General features: G+C 40.3%; 3 protein-coding genes across 3 annotated transcripts; all 3 read left to right on the forward strand.

The window, feature by feature from the left end:
* The first annotated feature begins 3,544 nt into the window (after positions 1 to 3,544).
* On the forward strand, positions 3,545 to 4,831 carry uts2d (urotensin 2 domain containing). The gene is made up of 5 exons (XM_086162294.1): positions 3,545 to 3,681; positions 3,884 to 3,988; positions 4,096 to 4,133; positions 4,368 to 4,458; positions 4,682 to 4,831. Exons 1-5 carry the CDS (start codon positions 3,570 to 3,572, stop codon positions 4,705 to 4,707), a joined length of 372 nt encoding a protein of 123 aa, XP_086018420.1. The 5' UTR covers positions 3,545 to 3,569; the 3' UTR covers positions 4,708 to 4,831.
* Positions 4,832 to 5,850: 1,019 nt separating this feature from the next.
* LOC147225981 (uncharacterized) lies at positions 5,851 to 10,253 on the forward strand. Its single transcript, XM_086161840.1, has 2 exons — positions 5,851 to 5,868; positions 5,987 to 10,253. The coding sequence occupies exon 2, from the start codon at positions 5,989 to 5,991 to the stop codon at positions 7,744 to 7,746; it is 1,758 nt and encodes a 585-aa protein (XP_086017966.1). The 5' UTR covers positions 5,851 to 5,868; positions 5,987 to 5,988; the 3' UTR covers positions 7,747 to 10,253.
* A 2,373-nt stretch (positions 10,254 to 12,626) lies between these two features.
* LOC147225982 (uncharacterized) lies at positions 12,627 to 21,394 on the forward strand. The gene is made up of 3 exons (XM_086162237.1): positions 12,627 to 12,905; positions 14,874 to 16,581; positions 18,172 to 21,394. The coding sequence occupies exons 2-3, from the start codon at positions 14,881 to 14,883 to the stop codon at positions 20,857 to 20,859; spliced, it is 4,389 nt and encodes a 1,462-aa protein (XP_086018363.1). The 5' UTR covers positions 12,627 to 12,905; positions 14,874 to 14,880; the 3' UTR covers positions 20,860 to 21,394.
* The last annotated feature ends 1,451 nt before the right edge of the window (positions 21,395 to 22,845 follow it).

Consider the following 22,845-nt stretch of genomic DNA (forward strand, 5'->3'; position numbering starts at 1 on the left):
CATGCAGACACAAATACATCTTCAGACAAAACGGCCCCATGTCGGAAACAAATCTCTTGCTGTGAGGTTTAAGGGCTGCAGCAAGATAACAGCATTTTACCTTCTCCCGAATTTAGACGAGACAGACATAGTTGACTTTTGTTAACTTAAAAACAAAGAACAAATAGACATAATAGGAGTCATTATTTGGAAATTCTGGAGGTCAAATCTTGGACACTTTACTGTGGTTATCCTATGGTGCCCCTTTCAAAAGAAAAGCTCTCGTCAAGCATTCAATTTGTGATTTCAATTTTGAAGGATACATGCATCTACTTCCTCTCTAACCCAAGCAAAATATCTTTATCTTGACAAAGCTCCCTTTGGCGGTTCAGCGACTGTGAGCAGTTTCAGCTGTTGTAACGTCTCACCATCATGAGCCTCGGGGAAACACATCTCCCTGGTTCAATAATTGGGTTCAGAAGATTGATGGTGTTTTATTGTTTTTCAAGAGTAGACCTAATATAACGACTAGTATGTCGGATTAACATGTGTCCAAAGCATACGAACATGAGTTGACAGCAATTGATATACTGCGGATATGCAAGTGTAACTGCTTCCTCTAGTGGCCATCACTTTAAAGTACAGGTGTGTTTCTTGAATACCGCACGTTGGAGTCTAAAACCATAAAAAAACATTAACACGACAATCAGTAACAATAGGTGGGGCATTGAAATTACTTCAAATTAATTTTGATAATTAGGTCGATGTAATACCGATCTTGTTACACATGCAGGTCTTCTTTTTCCTTTCGGCTTTTCCCTTCAGGGGTAGCCACGGCAAATCGACCTTCTCCATCCAACCCTATTCTCTATATCCTCCTTTCTCACACCAGCTTACTTCATACCTTCTCTCACTGCATCCATAAATCTTCTCTTTGGTCTTCATCTAGACCTCCTGCCTGGCAGCTCCAATTCCAGCATCCATCTACCAATATATTCACCATCCCTCCTCTGTACATGAACGAAACCATCTCAGTCTGGCTTCTCTGACCTTCTCTCAGTGACACTGACCTTGTTGTCAGTGTCGCTGTTTCTAGACCTTACAGCAGGGGTCGGCAACCCGTGGCTCCGGAGCTGTATGGGGCTCTTTCGTACTTACACTGTGGCTCAGAGTGGCTTGGGAAAAGAAATTATAAGTATTTAAATTAAAAGTATTTCATTAAAAGTGTATTTTATTTGTGTTAGTTGCTTTTTTTAAAATTTTAGTTCTAAATTGGAAGATTGTTGTGATCTTGAAATATTAAAATAAAATTATAATTATTATTTTTCGACGCTCAAAATATACGTCACACTCGCAGAAGCCGGTATACCTGCCAAGACACCATCACTTTGTCAAGACTTTCAACCACAGGTAGGCAAAATATGAAAAAACAATATGTACAGCGGTACCTTTTATTTTGGATGTGAGAAAGTAACTGCGGCTCCCAGTGTTTTCTTTTCCATGGAAACCGGGTCCAAATGGCTCTTTGGGTGTTAAAGGTTGCCGACCCCTGCCATACAGCATTGCTGATCTCACCACTGTCTTATACACCTTTCTGCTCATTCTAGCTGATTCCATCGCATAGTACCCCTGAAACTTTAGCACACATGCATTTTGTTGCTGCGACTAACCTTCATTCCTCTCCTATTCAGAGCATACCTCCACTTCCCAAGATTTTCCTCAACCTGTTCTCTGCTCTCACTATAGATCACAATGTCATCTGCAAACATCATCGCCCTGGAGATTCCTATCTAACCTCATCTGTTAGCCTGTCCATCATCACTGCAAGCAAGAAGGGGCTCAGAGCTGATCTCTAATGGAGTCCCACCTCCACCTTGAACTTCTCTTTGATACCAACAGGACACCTAACCACTATCTCACAGCCAGCATACATGTCCTGGACCAGTCTAACATACTTCTTTGATACTCCAGACTTCCTAACACAATACTAGAGTTCCTCTCTAGGCACCCTGTCATATGCTTTTTCTAGGTCTACAAAACCACAACGCAGCTCCCTCTGACCTTCTCTTTACATCTCTATTAGCATTCTTAAAGCATATACTGCATCTGCAATACTCTTTCTAAACATGAAGCCATACTGCTGTACACAAATGTTGACATTTCCATTACTCTTTCCCATAACTTAATTGTATGGTTCATTTACTTTATCCCTCTATAGTTACCGCAATTCTGCACATCCCCCTTATTTTTAAAAATGGCCGCCATCACATTTCTCTATTCCCCTGGCATCTTCTCACTCTCTAAGATCTTGTTGAATAATCTAGCCAGAAACTCTACTCCTGCCTCTGCTAGACACTTCCGTACCTCCACAAGTAACTCATCAGAACCAACTGCCTTTCCACTCGTGTGTTATAAAATGAAATATTATAAAGAAGTAGAATTTGGGTAATGTTTTGTGACTTAACCTTGAATTTTACATGTTTCCTTCATCTACCAAACTCAGAACCAGCTTGAATGTTCAGGCCTGCATCGTTTTCTGGAATACAGTAAATGTGTTGTGTTCTTATTAATCAGTCATTTAGTCACAAATTCTGTGGATTCACAAAATTGAATCATAACATTTTTCCCAGGGGTCACAAAGTGTATAACATGTAACACCATCTTAAATACAACTCACAACCTTAGTAAAGAACCAAAAGTCCCAAAATACATCAAGACTTTTTAGCTAGGGGCCCAAAGGAAAGAATACCTCATAACATAGACAGATAGCAGTTTAATGTAGTTGTTTTAGTTTGATTAATTAAATGTAGTTTGTGTCCTGTTCATCATCAAGGCTTATAGTTGTTAAATCATCTAGTTTGATTCTTCAGCTGAATGATGGAATGAAATAATGGATTTGAAAACAGTACATGAATGGGAGAAGCGAGCTGTCAATAGGCTCCTACATCAAGTCTAAGGGCGACATGCAGTAGTTTTAATAAGACACACACACACACACACACACACACACACACACACACACTCTTCATAAGGGGTATGATAAACGATTAACTTGATGCACAAGATAGTAACTCAATATGTTCTGAGTTTTCAGCTTACCTGTTGTGATAAATGTTCATCCAGCTCTGAATCAGCTCTGGGGCCAAGAGTAAGGATCTCATCTACTGTATTGCCCTGATGCACTTGGGACAGAATTAATTTTCTTAGCTCCTCATACCAGCCTGTGTTCCTCTTTGAAGAAACAATGAAAACTAAAGGCCTTGCAAGAGCCATTAATAATATCTGATTTAGGCCTGTGATTCTGAAGTTGATGGATTTCATCCTCTCTTGGGTGGATTGATTTGTGTCAGAGGGATGACTGTCTGGGCTTTCGTCAGATCACCACATTTCATTCAGATGGTTCATGGTCCCAGAAAAAAAAGTTGGAGTATTGACAAAACCCTAAATGGCATGATATTGATTTAGCACACGAGGACCTGACTGGCCCCGCCCATCCACCAAAAGAATAAATAAATCAACGAAAAGGACCCAAGGGAGTGGATTGCTTGCATTGCCTGAAGGACGACTCATTGTGCTGCTCTTGGGAACACATGTTGAAAGCCATGTATAGGGTTGTAATTGTCAACTATTGCTTAGGATTCCTGGGTTTGTTACTTTTTTCAGGAATGCTTAATGTAGAGGGAAGGAACGTGTTTAACAGTGGTGAGAGAATTCATTATTTGACATTATTTGAAGGTTTGTGATGGTTCTGCACAGAATTAGATTTGTTCTTCCGCAACTGCTGGTTTGATGTCAGAATTCAACAGCTCAAGATGTGATACTGGAAGTTGCATGGATGTTAATCTTGACGTTTTTCCTCATTTGTGGTGGCTCATTTTTCTTTGTGCTTGTTTTGGTTTTGCAGAGAACCGCGTTTTAAATCCTAAAGGAGATGCCAATGTCCAGAGCAAGTTTCTGTCACTGCTTCTGCACAGAACCTTAGTCCCCGTTGAGAGGAATGACCCGTTAGGTAAGAGATTTACAAGTTTGAGACTCGGGTTCATCTGGAAAGATACAGATTATTTTTTGCATGGATGATCACTGGTCTTCTTTTGCTGGCTTTCTTCACTTTCTCAGTTCTTGAACTGGCAAACAAATTGGTGGAATTGGAAGGGGTAAGTCAATTAAACTCAAATCAAGTTTGAAATAAATGCTGAGCAGGCAGAAAATCTTGTTGATATTGACCAATCTGCATGTATTATGACGGGTTGTGGAGACGCATGATGTCACATGAATGTCAAATCCTTCAGCATGGGCAAAATTCACAGAACCGGGATCAATTATGCAACCAACAAGATGATAATAGCTCTGGAGATACGTGCACCATGTAACACAATCTTCACCTGTAGTTGGAGGCTCTGCGGCAGGACCTGGAACTGGAGAGGGAGATCACGACCAATCTGGTGCAAGATAAACCGATAACAAGGAAAAGGGGTGAACGTAAGTTGCATTAAATACATTTTTATGTCCAGACTCTATAGAATTTAGACACAAAAAGATCACAAAATGTTTTTTTCCTTTACTGATTTTTATATTGATGGCAATGTTAAGCTACATCTACATTAATATACATATAGTGGATATATTATTTTAAATCCTCTATATGTTTTATGTATGTATATGTGTGTGTAAACCCTGTAACTTAATGTCTCCCTGTTTGCAGCTTGTTTCTGGAAGTATTGTGTGTGAGAGAGGAGATGGATGCAAGAGGATGTTGGTCACTGTGAGATCTTGCTGCAAAACCAAACACAGCCTTAAGAATCAAACCTGTAAATCAATGTATCTACTCCAGTAACAGAGTTGTAACATAGCTGATTTCATTATTAAAAATGTCCATTTAATCTGCTCTATGTGATTTCATGAACGCCTGAAAAAGAATTTTGTTGTGGGACTTTTTGAATTTGAACAATCTTGATAACGAGATTGCTACCCGTGCCTATGGTTCGCCTGGCTTTTTGTGTTTGTCGCCCTCTTGTGGCAGAAAGGGGTATGATATTATTACCGCAATTGATACGCAATGTACAGTATCTGTTTATACATAAAAAAAGAATCTGAACAGGGTATAGTAGATGTATTTTAAGGATATTGGGAACTTATTGTAACCACCTTAGTAATTCAGCCGTTTAAATCAACACCGTCAAAAAGGAAGACAGACTCAATGTAGTCCCAGTTTTTTCAGATGTAATCAAAAATGTGTGTTTACATTTTGCAAGAACATAATTTAAATAGATGTTAAAGTGCCACAGTTTACGGATTTAGTCCCTGGTTCTCTTCAACTCTGTGGTTGATATTTTCAGTTCCTGCCAGGCATGTTTGGGGAGTAGATAGGAGGCTAAATTCCTACCCAGGGACAAGCCCCAGAACAGGTGCTTTGAGACAGGATTAGCCTCTTGGCTGCCTGCTAACAGCTTTGCCATAATATATTGGCTTTTACAGCTCTAACGCCAAATGGAAAGCGAACATAAAGTCGAAGATTTTCAGCAGCTGTTATGACTGAACCATCATTTTGGGCCTGTGAGTGTTAGAACTTACTGTCATCAAGGGCCCAGGACCCAGTCAAACTGTAACTGTAACCCAAACACTATGAAAACACTGTCAGCCTGCACATGTGCTGCAAAGTCACAAATTCGTTTGGCATACTACTGGCAAACTGAACAGTTCTGAACTTCTGGGCATTATTTTTTAATTTTAGATAAGTTAGCAGGAAATGAGGCAGCATCTCCTTTTCCGCTTGTGGCTTTATGGCGGGCTCCCATGAAGGGGGGCGGGGATGAGAAAGAATAGCTTGGAAAGTCGTTCAGCAATATAATCATTACACCAAAGGGACAGCCATGGGTTCTTATTCGAGAGGTGAGTAGATTATCTACAATTCAAATTTCTATTCATTGCCTTCTTTAACAGCTGTTCTGAGGAAATATACATAAAAAGTAGATATACATTAAAGTAATTCTTATCTTTTAATGTGCAGGCATGTTGCAGATGATAGTCATCCTCATAATGCTACCATACGTTGCCTCCAGCACATCCTGTCCCAGCAGCTGTTTGTGCTCGGGTACAGGTGCCGTCCTTTGCATTGGCGACCAGTTCACAGACATACCAGAGACCATGTCTGTAGAAACATCCATGCTTCAGCTCAATTGCACAAACATGAATGTCATCAATGAGCGCAGTATGACAAACATACCATTTTTGTCGCGCTTCATTTTTACTCACAGTCATTTACACACTATTCATCCCCGGGCTTTCCACCCAGTTCCTGGCCTCAAGTCCATGAAGCTGTCTAACAATGATTTGTCCACCATTCCTCCTAAAATTTTTAGTCCCCTCACAAGGCTGGAGCAGCTCTATTTAGATGAAAACCAATTAGCGATCCTTTTCCCGGATAGTTTTGAGGGACTGATCAGGCTGGTGGAGCTCGATCTGAGCCATAACAAACTGGAACGTTTCCCCCCTGAGGTTTTTCATGGCTTGATCAATCTGACGTTTTTGAACATTGGCTGGAATTCTATAAAAAAACTCCCCCCTAACATCTTTGACTCCTTGACCCAACTAAATTGGCTCATGCTTTATAACAATGAGATAGATGAGCTTCAACTTGGCATCTTTGATAACCTTCTCGAGCTGCAGGAGCTGAAAATCCACTTCAATTACATTACCAGTCTGCCAGCCCAGGTGTTCTGGTCACTGAGGAAATTGACCTGCCTCACCTTGTCTTCTAATCTGCTTCAGACAGTTCCTGAAAAAACCTTCTACCACATGCCCAAGCTGACCAAGCTTACCCTTTACAATAACCCCCTGATATCTCTACCCGACAAGCTGATGGGACACATGCCTGACATGAAGGTATTCTACCTGTACGAAACCAATCTCACAACTGTTCCAGAAAATTTATTCGCCAACATGTCTGGGCTGTCGGAGTTAAATCTACATTTGAATAACGACCTAAAGGAGTTGCCTGCACACTTGTTTTGTTGCCTTCCCAACCTTGACAAACTCTCACTGAGATCTAACAACATCCAACACCTGCAACCTGGTCTCTTCTCCAAACTTGGCAATCTTAAGACGTTGCTTCTCCATCACAACAAACTGAAGAATCTAGACAAAGACATTTTTCTGGAGCTCGGGAAACTTTCCACACTTGATTTGAGTAACAACCACATCAACACTCTTTCGGGTGATATTTTCTTGTCAAATAAAAATTTAACTACTCTTAGTTTGAGTGACAACCCCTGGGTATGCGATTGTGATATCAGAGGTCTTGCGACATGGCTACGCTACAACGATATTGTGTTTTCCGACAAAGTACAATGCCAGCGTCCACTGCACCAGCTGCTTCGCCCTCTTACCTTTCTAAATGACAACGACTTCAAATTTTGTAGTTCTTCTGCCCCGCCGTCCTCCCCGCCTCAGACCAGCACAGTGTTTGGTGAAACGACTGTTTTTCCTTCGGACACTTCGGTGATTCGTAGCTCTTCCCCTCTCTATTCTGAATTTGTGCAGGAACAGGAATCGGAGTTTGTTCATCACAACTTACAAAGGGGTCAGGTGTACGTATGGTTTGTTCCCTTGAATCCAACCTTGGCTGGGTTCTTCCTGTTTTCTCATATCCTGCTTTTGGCAATAGGCTTGTTTCTCATTATCGCTGCCATGTATGTGTTGTATTCTGTGAAAGGTGAGAGATGCTCGATGCTGAGTTTGCACACATCTCAAGGAAACATAACATGTTAGCAAGTCCGGCGGCCAAGAGAAAAAGATAAGCTGCCCTCTTACAAGAAGACAGATATTTCTTGCAGCCCAACCAGCTAACTGTCACAATTGTCAAGCTTGGTTTTACTCTGTGTATGAAGGAAACACATGGCTGGGTATATATTTTGCGGTGTTACTGGTGCTTTCTCCAAAATATATGCATACATTCTCACATCTATGTCTAATTATGAGGGTTAAGTAGTTTGCATTTAAACATGTATTTAAAGTTTGCAGCTTTCTATTATGTTTTCCAATTTTGACAAGTGCATTTATATTTATTTCTTGTAATGTTATTTGTACTCTTGGTAGAGTTGGGCACTCGCTTTCTGATTTCTCTTATCAGCGATTGACCTGCCCATGGGAAAACAATAAGCGGTGGGTTCCGAAATTGAGCCATTTTCCAAAAAAAACAGGGAACTGCTGATACTTTTGCAAAACAACTAGTTTGTACCGGTAATTTGGTAGACATTCCATTCTGATTCAAAGTGCTTTGAAAGAGTTGAACATTTCTTTTATTTGTTTTAATCAAAAAACTTTATACCGTATACAGTGTATTGTAAGATGTGGATTTAAGATATATAGATATATAAGTGCAAAAATAAGTGAGTGTGTGTGTGATTAAAAAAAATTTTAAGGAATGCTTGTCAAAATACTTTCAAAAGATTTAAACCTTTGCCAAATGACAGTGAGTGCCACAAATTCCATGGAAAGTGATTGGACTAAAAAACAAAAAACAAACAATAGAGGGTAGATAGCTGAACACTGCCCAAGTTCATTGCTATGACAACCAATGATTGGGCTTTTCCAGTAGGCTGAGTTCACACAACAGTGAGCAACAACAATCCTTTCTCACGCAGTGAGTGAAAACCTTGAATTGCAGGGGGTCACAAGGAAAATTTTGCCACAGCAAAAACTATTTGATAAGTTTTTAGATTAATGCATAACTTCAGCTATATTACCAAAAGTCGAACTAATCCTAAATCTAAATCAATATCGATTTAGGATTTAGGATATATATATATATATATGGATACATATACACACACACACATATATATATATATATATATATATATATATATATATACACACACACACACACACACACACACACACACATATATATATACATATACACACGCACACATATCTCTATATATATATTTATATAAATCTATCTATCTATCTATCTATCTATATAGATATATAGATATATATATATATCTATTGTGGCGTTTTAGTCTGGCAAAACACCCGGGTGACGGTAAAACGTCAGTTTAATAAGCATTAGGTGTTATTGGCCACAGCCACACTAAACAAGCCTGTAATACAACTAAGTGTTCCCGCCCAATTCCAGGTAAAAAATCCAGAATTCCTTGCACCCCTAATCACACCCACAAAATTCCCAGCAACCCCAAAATCACACAGAAAACAAGCATCAACATAAACCCCAACATTTGTGACTTACTACAATATGTACTGTTTTAACATAGCTTTTGAGTGTTTTTTTTTTTTTCAGTATGTATGGTAACCCATATAGACATGCTTTCCTATGGTTTACGGTTGGGGCATTTTTGACTTTTGTGATTGCTTTGTAATTTTTTGAGTTTAAGTTTCTGTATTTTTACAATTAATCTGCTTGATTGTTGGCTCTTCATGTATTCATTAATTACTTATTAGCAAAATGTTATCTTCTAATTTTTATGGCTGCTTTCCCCATCTTTTGAACATGAGTAACTTGTTTGACTCCACATGTCATTCTCTGCAAAGATCTTGAAGAGTCAGTGGGGTGATTTTATATATAAACATAATAAATATAAATGTGTTTTTACAATTTAATGTTCTAAGTTTTAGATACCTACTTTTCCAAACATTGGTTGATTACATTTTCTATTCAGTATTTTATTTTCTTTATGAACGAACAGAATTTGTAATTATTTGTCTTTTCTACAATGTAATGCATGGAAGTAAATTGTTTGTCGCGTTGTAACTTTTCCATTTTCTTCAAGTATTTGATAAAAATGTACATATGGTTCACAGCTACAATTATATTACAGTTCACTATCATTTGTATTCATTATTAGTGTGATTTGTGGGAAGTGTTGACAAATAAACAAGTTATAAACTTCAACCTTTGAAATCCTTTTTTCGCTTGCACAGCACTTTGATGGAATTCGTTTTGTAATGGAAAATTACGGTGCTGTATGCCATGAGTGCGGTCAATCCTGAAAAATAAGGAGTCACTGAGAGGTGCGGACAAGATAATGGGACAACGCCCTGAAAAATAAAAAGGCCACTGGTCATGAGAAGAACAGGAACTACATCATCGGTTCCTTTCCATGCTTTCGGTCACAAGACAGACTTTACAGAAGATAGTAAACCGCACCATACATGGTTGAAAAAGAACTTCTTCATGTATCACCCGACTCAGAGACATCCTGGGACAAGGATACAGATGCCTTGAGACTCTGTATTATGCCTCTCACCTCCTGTGCACAAGATTAAATTTGCCTTATGTTAAGCTGGGTGTCCTGACTCTTCTGTTTCTAAGAATTTCCAGCCTATATGAAATTTCCATGAAAAACTTTGTGTCACAATCAGGATTCTTCAGTGGACTGTTTGGACGAGAGCGACCGGGGACTGATCATTCTGGACAACAGTCCAGTCTCCAACCTCAAACACTGAGAGAAGGGAGGACCGTCTCGTCCCTGATCTGCGATCGTCCCTGCAGGAATCCAGCAAACTCAAAAAGACGTGTAGCAGTAGAAGTAACACAACGCCGTGGATGGAGGGATGTGCAAGGATAATGGCTAAAAAATCAAAGGATCAGAATAACAATGAATTTTTGGAATGCTGGGTAACAGAGTGTGGATTCCCCACAAACGGATCATCTAGTATGAACCAGATAAAAAGGATAAGTTAAGTAAAAAAGAGACAAAAGAAGAAAGAGGAAATAGAGAGACACAATAGGTGTCTGAAAACGTGGAAAGACGAGGTAGATAGATGAGAAGGGCTGAAGTTGCAGAGGCAGATTGCAGGATGAAATGATTATGAGAAAGGAGAAATATGTGACACAGACATACACACAGTGCCTACGCCATACCAACATACATCCCCTGCCTGGATCCTGGAGTACCCCACAGGACGGCCGCAGTATGTCATGGTGGATGGCTGTGTTTCCGAGGCCGTGGCGTGCAGCACCGGAGTCCCCCGAGGTACTGTCCTGTCTCCATTCTTCACCCTCTTCCCCTCTGACTTTCAGTACAACTCCGGTTCCTGCCACCTCCAGAAGTTCTCCGGTATCGTTGCATCAAGGATGATGAGGAGGAGGAGTGAAGAGGTCTGATCGCCAGTTTTGTTGAGTAGAGCAACCAGAACAACCTCCAACTCAACATCTCCAAGACCAAGGAGGTGGTTGTGGACTTCCAGAAGAATCGGGGGAGACAGGTAACAGGGTGAAGAGGTGGAGATAGTGGACTCCTACAAGTACCTTGGGGTCCACATTATCAATAAACTGGACAGGTCACACAAAGCTGATGCATTCTACAGGTCAACAGGCTCAACAAGATAGTGAGGAAAGCCAGCTTGGTGATGGGACTGAACCGGGACCATCTTCAATCAGTGGCAGTTGGGAGGGTGAAGGACTAACCAGGAGCTATCCTGGACAACACTTCCCACCCCCTGCACAACGAACTATGGCTGATGGGGGGATCTTTCTTCCCACCCCGGTGCAGAACTGAACGCTTTCAACGTGCCTTTGTGCCCACGGCCATCAGACTGTATTACAGCAGTCTGGATGTCGATCTGTGCTACCACAACGTCACTACTTCACCCATTCACATGTCTGCTGTCTTTTTTATCCTTGCTGCTCCCAGCCCGCATGCATCCTGCCTATTTTTGTTTATTCATTTTATTTTGTTCATCGCTATTGTCACTCTGTTTATATGTCGTTTAGTTTTAGTTGTCTTTTTTTCACCCCTACTGTTCCAGTCTGTTGTCCATTCTTATCCCTGATGTTGTTGCTGTCTCCCTGCTGTCTATTTATTAGTGGATGTCTTTTTTATCTTCTGTCTTCTAACTGACTCTCTATTTATATTTACATTCATATTTACAGTATCTCTGACATTAGAACTGTTTTTGCTGCTGTGATTAAAAAAGAAAAAAATCCCCTACGGGGATCAATAAAGTTTATCTTATCTTCTATCAGCAACAAAGGGAAGTTCATAACACCGGCTGGATTTTCCCTGCTTTCCTCTCATTGATTCATTTGTTGAATTTTATCAGAAAGGAAATAACAGAATTAAGACAAGTTCATCACAGGGGGATTAAACTTTAATCATGTCTGACAAACAGGCATGAAGGTCTGTCAGGAAAGCTCCAAAGGGTCACAAATCTTTTTACTCTGCCATTGACATGGAACATAATGGTATCCACCTTTGACCATTCAGTAAGAAACTGGCTAAGGTTTGGAGAAAACCCAATGGGCGAGGAGTGACTCTGAGATGAGGGGTTTAACTACAGAGAGAGTAATTAACAACAAAAGGAAAACACAAAGGTTCATATCCTGCAGATGTCAAAGTTCTACAGTACGTAATATTAAAAGCACACAAACTCAAAAACAAACCTATGTAGTGCATTGTTTTGAAACAATCCAAATTCTCTTGTGTAACATAGCTTTCATGAAAGAACAACAGAAAACATGCATATTTTTTCGTTTTCCCCAAAGATATTCTCATCGGTCTAAAATGCAAAAGCATATATAAAGTCCATACCAGACGCTGCCTGACACCAGGAGGAGGGGCTCCCCCTTACATAAAGCCCCCAACCCCCCCATTCCCACCACCACATTTCACAAAAATGTGAGCATGTGTAAGAGCCTGAGTGGGCAGGGGCACAGTGGAGAGAGGGAACGGTTACAGTGAAACTTTTATAAAAGACCTGTAGGTTTTACAAGCAAAAGCTGACTGATGCAGGGAATGAGGTGATGACGAAGGAAAGTCATCAGGAAAATGTGATGGACAAACAGCGCTGGGAAATTTCATCAGAGGTTTTGTGAAGGTGGGGAGAAAGGGAGGACTCACATAAGAGATAACCGCACCGACCCCTGCCTCTGTTCACTCGGTCGTCAGCCACCCCTGAAAGTAAGTTCTGCAAAACTACAAAATATCATTTTGAATGAAACACAACCTTAAGTAATTTTTTTTTTAATGATGATATGCAGATGATTTAAACCTATATTTTGACAAGGTTATGTGTATCTAAATACGTTGATGATTCTGCACAGCAGGCGGAGTGTATTGATGTGTTTCTTAATTGAGGAAAGGAATCTGTATATGTTATATGCCGTTACATTATCACAAAGCTTATAACACTAATGTAATTTCTTGAATTTCACAGATGGAGATCAATATAATTTTATTGTATTATCTTATCTTAATATGAATTATCTTCAGTGGATTTATTGACTAGGCTCTGCATCATGAAGGAACAGTTTGTTCTTGTGTAATTCCATTCACTAGTTTGTGTCATAACAGACAAAGTACCCCTCCCTCAGTCATGGTAACGGAGAAAGAAAAGTGAAGGAAATGAGAGCAATTAATGGCCAAATGGAAATGCTTAAGCCATTATATTGTACTGCAGACTGTTCTAGGCTGTCCCAGTACAGAACAGACAGCGGTTTTGGTCAGAGTGGGACTGTATAATAGAAACCAGATAGGAATTGTTGCTTTACGTCATTTTGTCTCGAAGCACGAAGATCTCTCATAATGTGGATCATTAAAACAGGCCAAACGCTACAGTGCGTCAGATGTAGTAAAACAACAACCCTTCCCGATGTGCTTCAATGAGTAATTGTAATTGGTGCAGCGTGGCTCAGGGGTTAAGACAGTCATCTTAACATTCCCGGTTCCGCCTAGCCTGTCAAAGTGATGTTCAGCAAGACACTGACCCTCCAACTGCTCCCCTGCTGCTGTTCCTTAGCTGACTTCTGCTCATGGTGCATGGTTCCATGATGGGTTAAATGCAGTGGTCAAATTTTGCTGATGTTGTGCTCTACGTATAACTGAATGTGAAAAGGTATTTCTTCTTGACTCTACTTGAATTGTACATTACTCATATGATATAAAATGCCTGTTGCTGTTAAATATGTACAACAGTGACTGAAATGTGACCTCTGTATGTGATAACTTACAGAAGTGATGTAAAGGGAAGTGTGTAAAAGGAGGTTTCCCAAAACTCTGCAAGTAACAAGCACTGTTACATGCACTGGATGTTGAGAATACATGGGCAGCACACAGGAAGGAAAATAGATACAATTTTTTTTTTTTTTTAAAAGATAACACTTATTTCTGTGGACAGTAACCCAGCTGGCCTGAGAACAAGTAATGAAAATGGTGGCTGCTGAGAAAGAAAGAAAGAAAGAAAGAAAGAAAGAAAGAAAGAAAGAAAGAAAGAAAGAGGCTGTTCTGGGAATCTTTCAAAATAGAAAAAGAAGCCAAAATACAGCAATCATTTGATTTTCCCTGACAAAATGAACAAGGCCTTCTGCTGCAATGATCATGCACTTGGCAGATTTGTTTGTAGATGTTGACACCTTTTCTAGAGAAAAAAAAACAAAACCAAAACTGCAAATATGGCTGTAGAACACTGACTCAAAATGCATAACTTTAATTCAAAGGTTTGAACGTTAGTCTGCAATGCGGTCTGTCCTGGTGGAAGTATGGCAGCAGTACATTGGACCAGAAAAATTCCTTTAAATGTCCACATTTTGGTTCAGCTAAAAATGCAAGGGGCAAAGTCCATGTAAATAATAATTCAAAGTTGCCTTTAGCATGATTAGCTCCTTATAGTTGCATTATAAATGGCATGGCTTGTTACTCATGGCTCTTTGAGCAGGAACAATAAATAAATATCCTTATCGGTCAGAAAAGGGCATATTGCAGCATGCGTCTGTTAATAATAAAATTCTGCATTTGCAAATGCTGAGAGAATTCTATCATGTGTTACGGGCCAAACTTCTAGGAGATATGTTCATTTACCATCCACTTTCCACAATATGATAATTATTCTCAAAACCATTGCTCCAGTAACAAGGCTTTTTCTACTTTTAGGTTAACAATGGACCTGCAATATGGACGGACCCTACATCTGCTTTCACTTCTCAGTTTTTTCCATGCTGCTGTTTGGGCGTGCCCAGATGGTTGTCTTTGCGTAGTCAACAAAGTCTCTTGCACTGGCCTCTCAAACTTTCCCACAGCTGTACCCTCACCCACCAACAGTTTAATATTGCAAAACTGTGGCATCTACTCTCTAAAACCAGAGGACGTGACTGATGTCTCAAACGCTCTCGATTTCTTAGTAATTAGTGACACTCCATTGAAGGAAGTGCTTCCCGGGACAATCAATTCCTTTTTGAACTTAGGACTGTTATTTTTCAATGGCACAGAATTGGAAGATCTCCCGGAGGATGTATTCAATAATCTCCAGAAGCTTGAACGCCTCCACCTGGTTAACAACAAGCTCCTGGTACTTCGTCCAAGCTGGTTTTCTACAATCACGGGATTGAAATCTCTTGACCTTACGAACAACCTGTTCACTTCCATACCTGAGGAAACATTTCACCCCCTCACTGAGCTGCTATATCTTTTCCTTGGCGGAAACAAAATAAGTAAATTATCTAGAGACACCTTCAAGGGTCTTTCTGAGCTAAAAGTATTGAGACTTAACAGGAATTCACTAGGGGAAATCCCTTCTGGATGTTTTGATTACCTTGTAAATCTGGAGGAACTTTCTCTTCAAGACAACCTGATCACATTTTTCAACCATGACTTGTTCTCCAAGACCACAAAACTCCAAAATCTCTTCCTCTCTAACAACAGGCTCACTTCGATTCCCCAAGGGATCTTCCTGCATCTGCCCCTCCTTTCCAAGATCTCCCTGTATAAAAACAAGCTGGACAGTCTTGGTCCCGGTGTGTTTGGACCCATGGCCCTGCAGGAGTTGTGGCTGTATGACAACAAGCTGAGTCGCGTGGAGGATGATGTGTTCAGGAATCTTACTGAGCTGCGTTTGCTTGTGCTCAGTCGAAACCAGATTCAGTATGTATCTGCCGGGGCTTTTAGAGGGTTGGAAAAGCTGGGAGAAGTCTCACTCCACACCAATTTTCTCACAACCCTGCACCCTGGAACCTTTCAAGGTCTCCCCAGCCTGGTTAACATTTCACTAGAGCACAATTTCATCAACTCTCTCCCTGCTGGTATTCTTCAAGGAGTAAGTCACCTGGGCCAGATAGACCTACGCAATAACTCCCTTCCCAACCTGCCACAGGAAACTCTTGACGCCTTTTCTGTGGTAGATGAGATACTTCTTCAGCAGAATCCTTGGAGGTGTGACAAAGATATTCAGCCACTTCGGGACTGGCTCGTACAGCATCCCCTCAAGACAAACCAGTCCCTGATAGTATGCGATGTGCCTACGAGTCTGAACGGGGAGCTCGTTGCCTTGCTGAATGATGGAAACCTGTTGGGTTCGACTGAGCAGCCTGCTTTTACGTCAACGGAGAAAAGGAGGAAGCCCAACACTCCGCCGGCCAGGAGGAGCACTTCTTCACCTCCTGTCAAGACCACACCCACCTCAGAGCTTGAGGAAGTAACCAGTGGAGGACAGGGAGGAGAAGGACTGGTTTCAAATGATGCATCTGTCTTCCTCATTGCGATTGCAATAGTTGCCACTGTCATCATCAGCATCAGCTGTGTTTGCTGGAGAAGGAATAAGAGAGGAAGGGGAAATATAGGCCGCAGGAATAAGAATGCCGCATCGTAGAAGGAACTGCAATCTGGCAAGTTGAGAACTTAAAGCCAAGAGAAACAGCCCACTCATAATTGTGGTTTCTCTGAAAAACATGGAGTTGTGATATTATCTAAATGTATAAAGGCATCAGAAATAACCACACCAGCACATTTGCCAACTAGCTCAAGCAAGTTTATAGATTTGCTTTCTCTTTCCTTTGGTTTCCACGTGTATTATCAACCACGGTTCTTCTGCCAACATGCTGTAAACATAAACACCAAACTACTGTAGGTACATAATTTACATCTCTCAGCTCAGCATTTCATTCATTTTTTTGTTTCATCTAGCCTGATCTAAAACAGTTTGATGATGACCTTTTGCGCTAACAATACAGAGGCTGTTTTGTTTATTTGGAAAAATTTATTGTGGTGTTATTTTGACCTCACTGTAACACACTTTATCTAAAGGTTTTGACATTTCACAGCAATACACTGAATAAATGTACCACTTTTATGTGAAAGCAATCATATCTTAATAATTTATTTCTGTCTGCAAAGCAATGGTGTAACAACCCCATATCTCTTTAAACAGCTTCTGAGTTATAATTTACTCACGTATCGATCAGAGCTATGTATACATTTAATGGACTTCAAATGATGATTAAAGAAAAAAAAGTAAGGCCGGAGAACAGGTGAAAATTCATATCAACAAAACAGTAGTGGATAAATGGATGTAATAAATGTGAGGTTCTAATCATTAAGCAATGAAGAATTCCCTGGAGCCCATGGATGCCATTGGCATCACTTGCAAAGGTGGAATACATTTTGGGTCGTGTTCAGTGCTTCATATATGCATCAATCGGTGTTCTCAGTTACATTTTGTAGTAACATAAAATCAATTAGTTTTCTTACAAACAGCTATGCCACTTTTGCCCCTGCTCAAAATATTTCTTTGCAAAAGACTGCCATCTTATGGAAGTTGCCCGAAATATTAATTCATGATATCTACCACTTCTGCTGCAGACTGAGTCACATGGGTGCTGGATTCAATCCCAGCTGATATTGAGCAAGAGCCAAAGTTTAACTTGGACCTGCTGTGGCCAGATGATCACAGGACCACAAATGAAACCCAAAATGAAAAATCAGCTGTCATATTGATGTGCTTGATTTAAAGTAAAAAAAGAATAAATAAAAATGCTGTTTGATCATATATAGTAATAAAGGAAAATAGACAAAAATATCAGTCTTGTTGTTGTAGAGCTATATTGCAGGGTGGAGCTTTCGGACACACTTAAAACTTTCTGTCCTATCTTTATCTTGAGTGACAGACGAGTGTTACACCCCGCCTCAGGTTTGAAACCGCGTTCTGTAAGTCTGCTGGCTGAAGCTGATATCAATGGTTGTGAAACTGCCTATATTTGCATGTCTGCTTTGGTGTTACAAAAACCTGTTTTCTCCCACAAGAAGAAATAACCAGGTAGGGAAAAAGTATCTTGTTTTATAAAAACAGTATATAGGCTACTTGCCTTTGTCAAATTCCAAAGTGACTGCACTTTATTTCTCACAACTATAAGGTTTTATGATTGTTAGTATCTAATCTGCTCGGTCCTATATATATTTTGTAACCATTTGTTGTTTTACATTTTCGAATAGCATGGGGAGAAGAGAAATCATCACTTTGTTTCTGCTTTCATGGTTTGAGTCCTCAGAGATGCAGGCCAGTCAATGTGAGAATGGTCCTGACTGCAAAAAGCTGGTCCTCGGCGCAACCGTAACAAAAATCCCATCGACTTTGCAATCAGGTTTGACTGCGATTGTCTTTGTACATAGTAAAATCAATACAATCCCCAAAGCTGCCTTTCTTGGAGCTCCACTACTGGAAAAAGTGACATTCATGGAGACTACCACTGAGACGATTGAACCCGGAGCTTTTGAGGGTCTCGCCGACGTCAAGCAAATTGAGATTTCGAGCACACAATTAAGGGCAGTGCCGGTGGGGGTCTTTGAGGACCTAGGAAACTTGGAGACAATTATACTCAAGACAAACAAGATCCAGAAGCTGGAAAAAGGCTTATTTGATGGCCTTAAAAAAGTGAGAGATCTTCAGTTAAAAGGAAATGAGATTACTGACATTGAAGATGGGACTTTTGATGACCTTGAGTCCCTTATGCGTCTCGATTTGGCCAAAAACAATCTTTCTTCTCTATCAAGTGGCTTGTTCTCGAAACTAAAAAAATTGGTCAGCCTTCGACTGGAGGATAATCAACTTGCGACATTTCCAGAGGGAATTTTTGACAATTTTCCGCAGCTGAAGGAATTTAACATCCAGAACAACAAAATAACACAGTTGACACCTACTTTATTTCCATTTAAAAAGAAAATGACAAAGCTTACTTTGGAAAATAATCCTATGACTTCTTTGCCTCCAGAATTTTTTGTTGGCTTCACTCAGCTGAAAACCATATCGTTACATAATAATCAATTAACCAGCCTGCCACCAGTGCTTTTTGGAGGGGAAAATAAAGTTACTGATTTGAACCTCAGTCAAAACAATCTTACAATGTTACCCAAAGGACTATTCAGCCCTTTGAAGAAACTTAACAAGTTAGATCTGTCTAAAAATCGCTTTCAGTCTTTATCTGCTGACGACTTCGAAAATGTGGCGGCGCTGAGGGAGTTGAAACTCATGGACAACAACATAAAATCACTGGATTCGAACACTTTTGAAAATTTACAGTCTCTGACCACACTCCAGCTAAATAACAACAACCTTGAGACAGTTCCTGAGGATATTTTCAAGCCATTAACAGGGCTTAAAAAAATTGACCTCAGTGACAATCCCTGGCGCTGTGATTGCAATCTTATATACCTTCATCGCTGGATCATGGAAAACTCAAAAATTGTTTTGCCTGCTGCGGTCTGTGAGAATCCAGAGCATCTTAAAGGACAGCACATAAACTCCTTAACAGAAGATTACTTTATTTGCCCCACAATTCCCTATATAACCACACTTGTGCCCACGACAACATCTCCCACTACTCTCCCAACCACGCAACCCACCACCACCACCATCCCCACAACAACCCTCCTCCCTACAACACCAACTACAACTTTGAAAACCACCACAACACCGCTGACGACGACACGTCCGACAACTCTACCAACCACACAACCCACAACCACCATCCCCACTACAACCCTCCTCCCCACAACACCAACAACTACTTTGAAAACCACCACAACACCTCTGACGACGACATGTCCGACAACTCTTCCAACCACGCAACCAACCACCACCACCATCCCCACTACAACCGTCCTCCCTACAACCCTCCTCCCTACAACACCAACCACAACTTTGAAAACTACCACAACACCTCTGATGACGACATGTCCGACAACTCTCCCGACTACGCCACCCACAACCACCATCCCCACTACAACCCTCCTCCCCACAACACCAACAACTACTTTGAAAACCACCACAACACCTCTGACGACGACATGTCCGACAACTCTTCCAACCACGCAACCAACCACCACCACCATCCCCACTACAACCGTCCTCCCTACAACCCTCCTCCCTACAACACCAACCACAACTTTGAAAACTACCACAACACCTCTGATGACGACATGTCCGACAACTCTCCCGACTACGCCACCCACAACCACCATCCCCACTACAACCCTCCTCCCCACAACACCAACAACTACTTTGAAAACCACCACAACACCTCTGACGACGACATGTCCGACAACTCTTCCAACCACGCAACCAACCACCACCACCATCCCCACTACAACCGTCCTCCCTACAACAACAACTACAACTTTAAAAATTACCACAACATCTCTCATGACAACAACCCCACCAATTACTACATTCCCCACCACAAGACCAATACAAAGCACTGTGACCACAACACTGCTAGCCACACATTCGACACAGATCACAGATTCCACCACAAGCATCGTGCTCTTGACAACCAAGGCAACCACCCCTTTACCCACCTCTCCACAGACCTTCACTTGTCTAATGATGCCAGCCTTCACTGAGTCGCCACAATCCTTCACACATCAGGACAAATATATAGCTGAACAGTGCAAATCTCAGGCAGTATTCCACACCTCTTTGCTGGCAGTGCAGATCATCTTTACGCTGGTACTGGCCAAGAAAACCCTGAGTATTTACCGTCTGCTGCAGCACAAGGAGAGGATACACCACAGGATTAAACTAACTGCCTTCGCAATCAGAAGGGAAGTTATCCTGAGGCCTCTACATGATGCAGACACGAAAGAGCTTTGAGCAATTTTAACTGATCACGAGGAGGTTGTTCATCACTGTCGTTCAGCCACGAGTCCCTTCAAAGAATCCTGAAACTGATTTTTATTGAGGGATGTTTTATATTGCAATGCATTGTAGCGAGTCACAAATGTTGGGGTTCATGTTGAGGCTTCTTTCTGTGTGATTTTGGGGTTGCTGGTTATTTTGTGGTTGTGGTTTAGGGTGCAAGGAATTCTGTTTTTTTTTTTTTTTTACCTAGAATTGAGCAGGAACAGTTAGTTGTATTGAGCCTTGTGTGGCATGCCTGTGACCAGCAACAGCTATTGCTTATTAAACAGTTGTTTAACCGTCAACCAGGTGTTTTCCCGTCTAAAACGCAACAATATTGAAAATCTAGTTGGACATCATGACATATGGAATACCTGATTGTACCTGATTGTATTTCTGTTAGATAACTGACAACAAACCATTGACTTAAATCCTTTTTTTTCTGTAAACTTGTGTTCAATATCTCTAATTATCTCTAAATATTTGGCAATTACAGAATTGAAATGTCTTTCCTTGGAGTTTTTGTTTTCATTGCAGCTCCAGAGGGATATTCCGTATTCAGCTGGTAACAAATCCACAGTTCAAGATAAGATAAAAAGACTGGATAATACTTTGTGAATCCCCATTGGGGACATCTGGGTGTGGATACTTTGTCTTTAAGAACATATAATGAATGAATGAATACACAGTGTTAATCATTAGCATGGAAAAAAGAAAACCCTGCATGTATCATTTTGAAGCAAAGCCGATAAAACTGTTGAATGCAAGTCTGGAATTAATTATGAATAATAATTATTTGCTGTATTTATGAGGACTGCCTCTGAGCAATGAATCTCACTGATTATTGGTAATATTCATTGACAAAAATACGACAGGGGAAATTGAGATCACAATTTGACTGGGGAACCACTTGGGAATTTAAAGTGCCTCTTTTAGGCTTGATATAAAAAAGCAAAAACAACAAATGTCACACACACACACACACACACACACACACACACACACACACACACACACACACACACACACACACAGACGAGTCTGAAAGATCTTTGTTGTCATGATGAACTGCAGCATTTGTAACGGCAGATGGAGCCAGAGATCCATAAGACTCTCAACACGGGGACTCCAGTAGTTTGAAAAAAAAAGTTGTATATTTTTGTTCTTATTTCCTTTGGAAAAACTATGTTTAGTAGACATGTGTTTTTATTTATAATGAAATTTGTTGCTTTCATCATTTCAATATTGTCAATATTGTGTTTTTATACTAAAAGAAATACAAGTGGATTGAACGGGAAGGAAATGTCCCTGGAAAAACAAAGATCCAGAACCTGGATGTAGGATTTGTATTTGTGATGGTGGTATGTTTGAGCACCAAAGGTTAAAGCCATTAATTTCATCCTTAATCAGACAGTGAGGCTGGAAGAGAACGGTAGGCCAGATTCATTAACCCAGTCTGCTTGCACACATGAGAATTCACAAACATGTGAATAAGAGAGATATATGGACCAAATTTAATGAATAGTGAGTGGTCACTAGTGAGTGGTCACTACATGAGGACAAATAGCTAGATCATGATGGACATAAAAAAGTGAAGTAAATTGCATTTGTTAATTCCTTGACTAACTTCCATCCACTTGCAGTGAATAGTCAACAGACAGTTTCTGCCGTTGAAGGGACCAACATGCAGCAGAGTCCAAATTCAAGACGAGGAAAATCCCTGGTTGTGTTAAATATCAAATAATATTTTGAATACACACACACACACACACATATATATATATATATATATATATATATATACATATATACATATATATTTTTATATATATATATATATATGTATAGATATATAACATATTAATTAAATAATATAATATTTAATTGAATAATATGCATTTAGCTTTTGGTAAATCCTTTCCTGTGACGCTGCAACTATTCTTGTCTCTTATGAAGTAA

The sequence above is a fragment of the Fistularia commersonii genome, chromosome 16 (genome assembly GCF_037954325.1).
Source record: "Fistularia commersonii isolate RoL2024-O1a breed Wild chromosome 16, RoL_Fcom_v1.0, whole genome shotgun sequence".
NCBI lineage: Eukaryota > Metazoa > Chordata > Actinopteri > Syngnathiformes > Fistulariidae > Fistularia > Fistularia commersonii.

Excerpts from the sequence above, each read along its gene's own strand:
- uts2d (XM_086162294.1), top strand. The coding sequence starts at position 3,570 with ATGTTGAAAGCCATGTATAGGGTTGTAATTGTCAACTATTGCTTAGGA. Across the intron at positions 4,134-4,367 it reads AATTGGTGGAATTGGAAGGG|TTGGAGGCTCTGCGGCAGGA; the intron begins GTAAGTCAATTA and ends CTTCACCTGTAG. Across the intron at positions 4,459-4,681 it reads AACAAGGAAAAGGGGTGAAC|CTTGTTTCTGGAAGTATTGT; the intron begins GTAAGTTGCATT and ends CCCTGTTTGCAG.
- LOC147225981 (XM_086161840.1), top strand. The coding sequence starts at position 5,989 with ATGTTGCAGATGATAGTCATCCTCATAATGCTACCATACGTTGCCTCC.
- LOC147225982 (XM_086162237.1), top strand. The coding sequence starts at position 14,881 with ATGGACCTGCAATATGGACGGACCCTACATCTGCTTTCACTTCTCAGT. Across the intron at positions 16,582-18,171 it reads GGAATAAGAATGCCGCATCG|GTAACCATTTGTTGTTTTAC; the intron begins TAGAAGGAACTG and ends TATATATATTTT.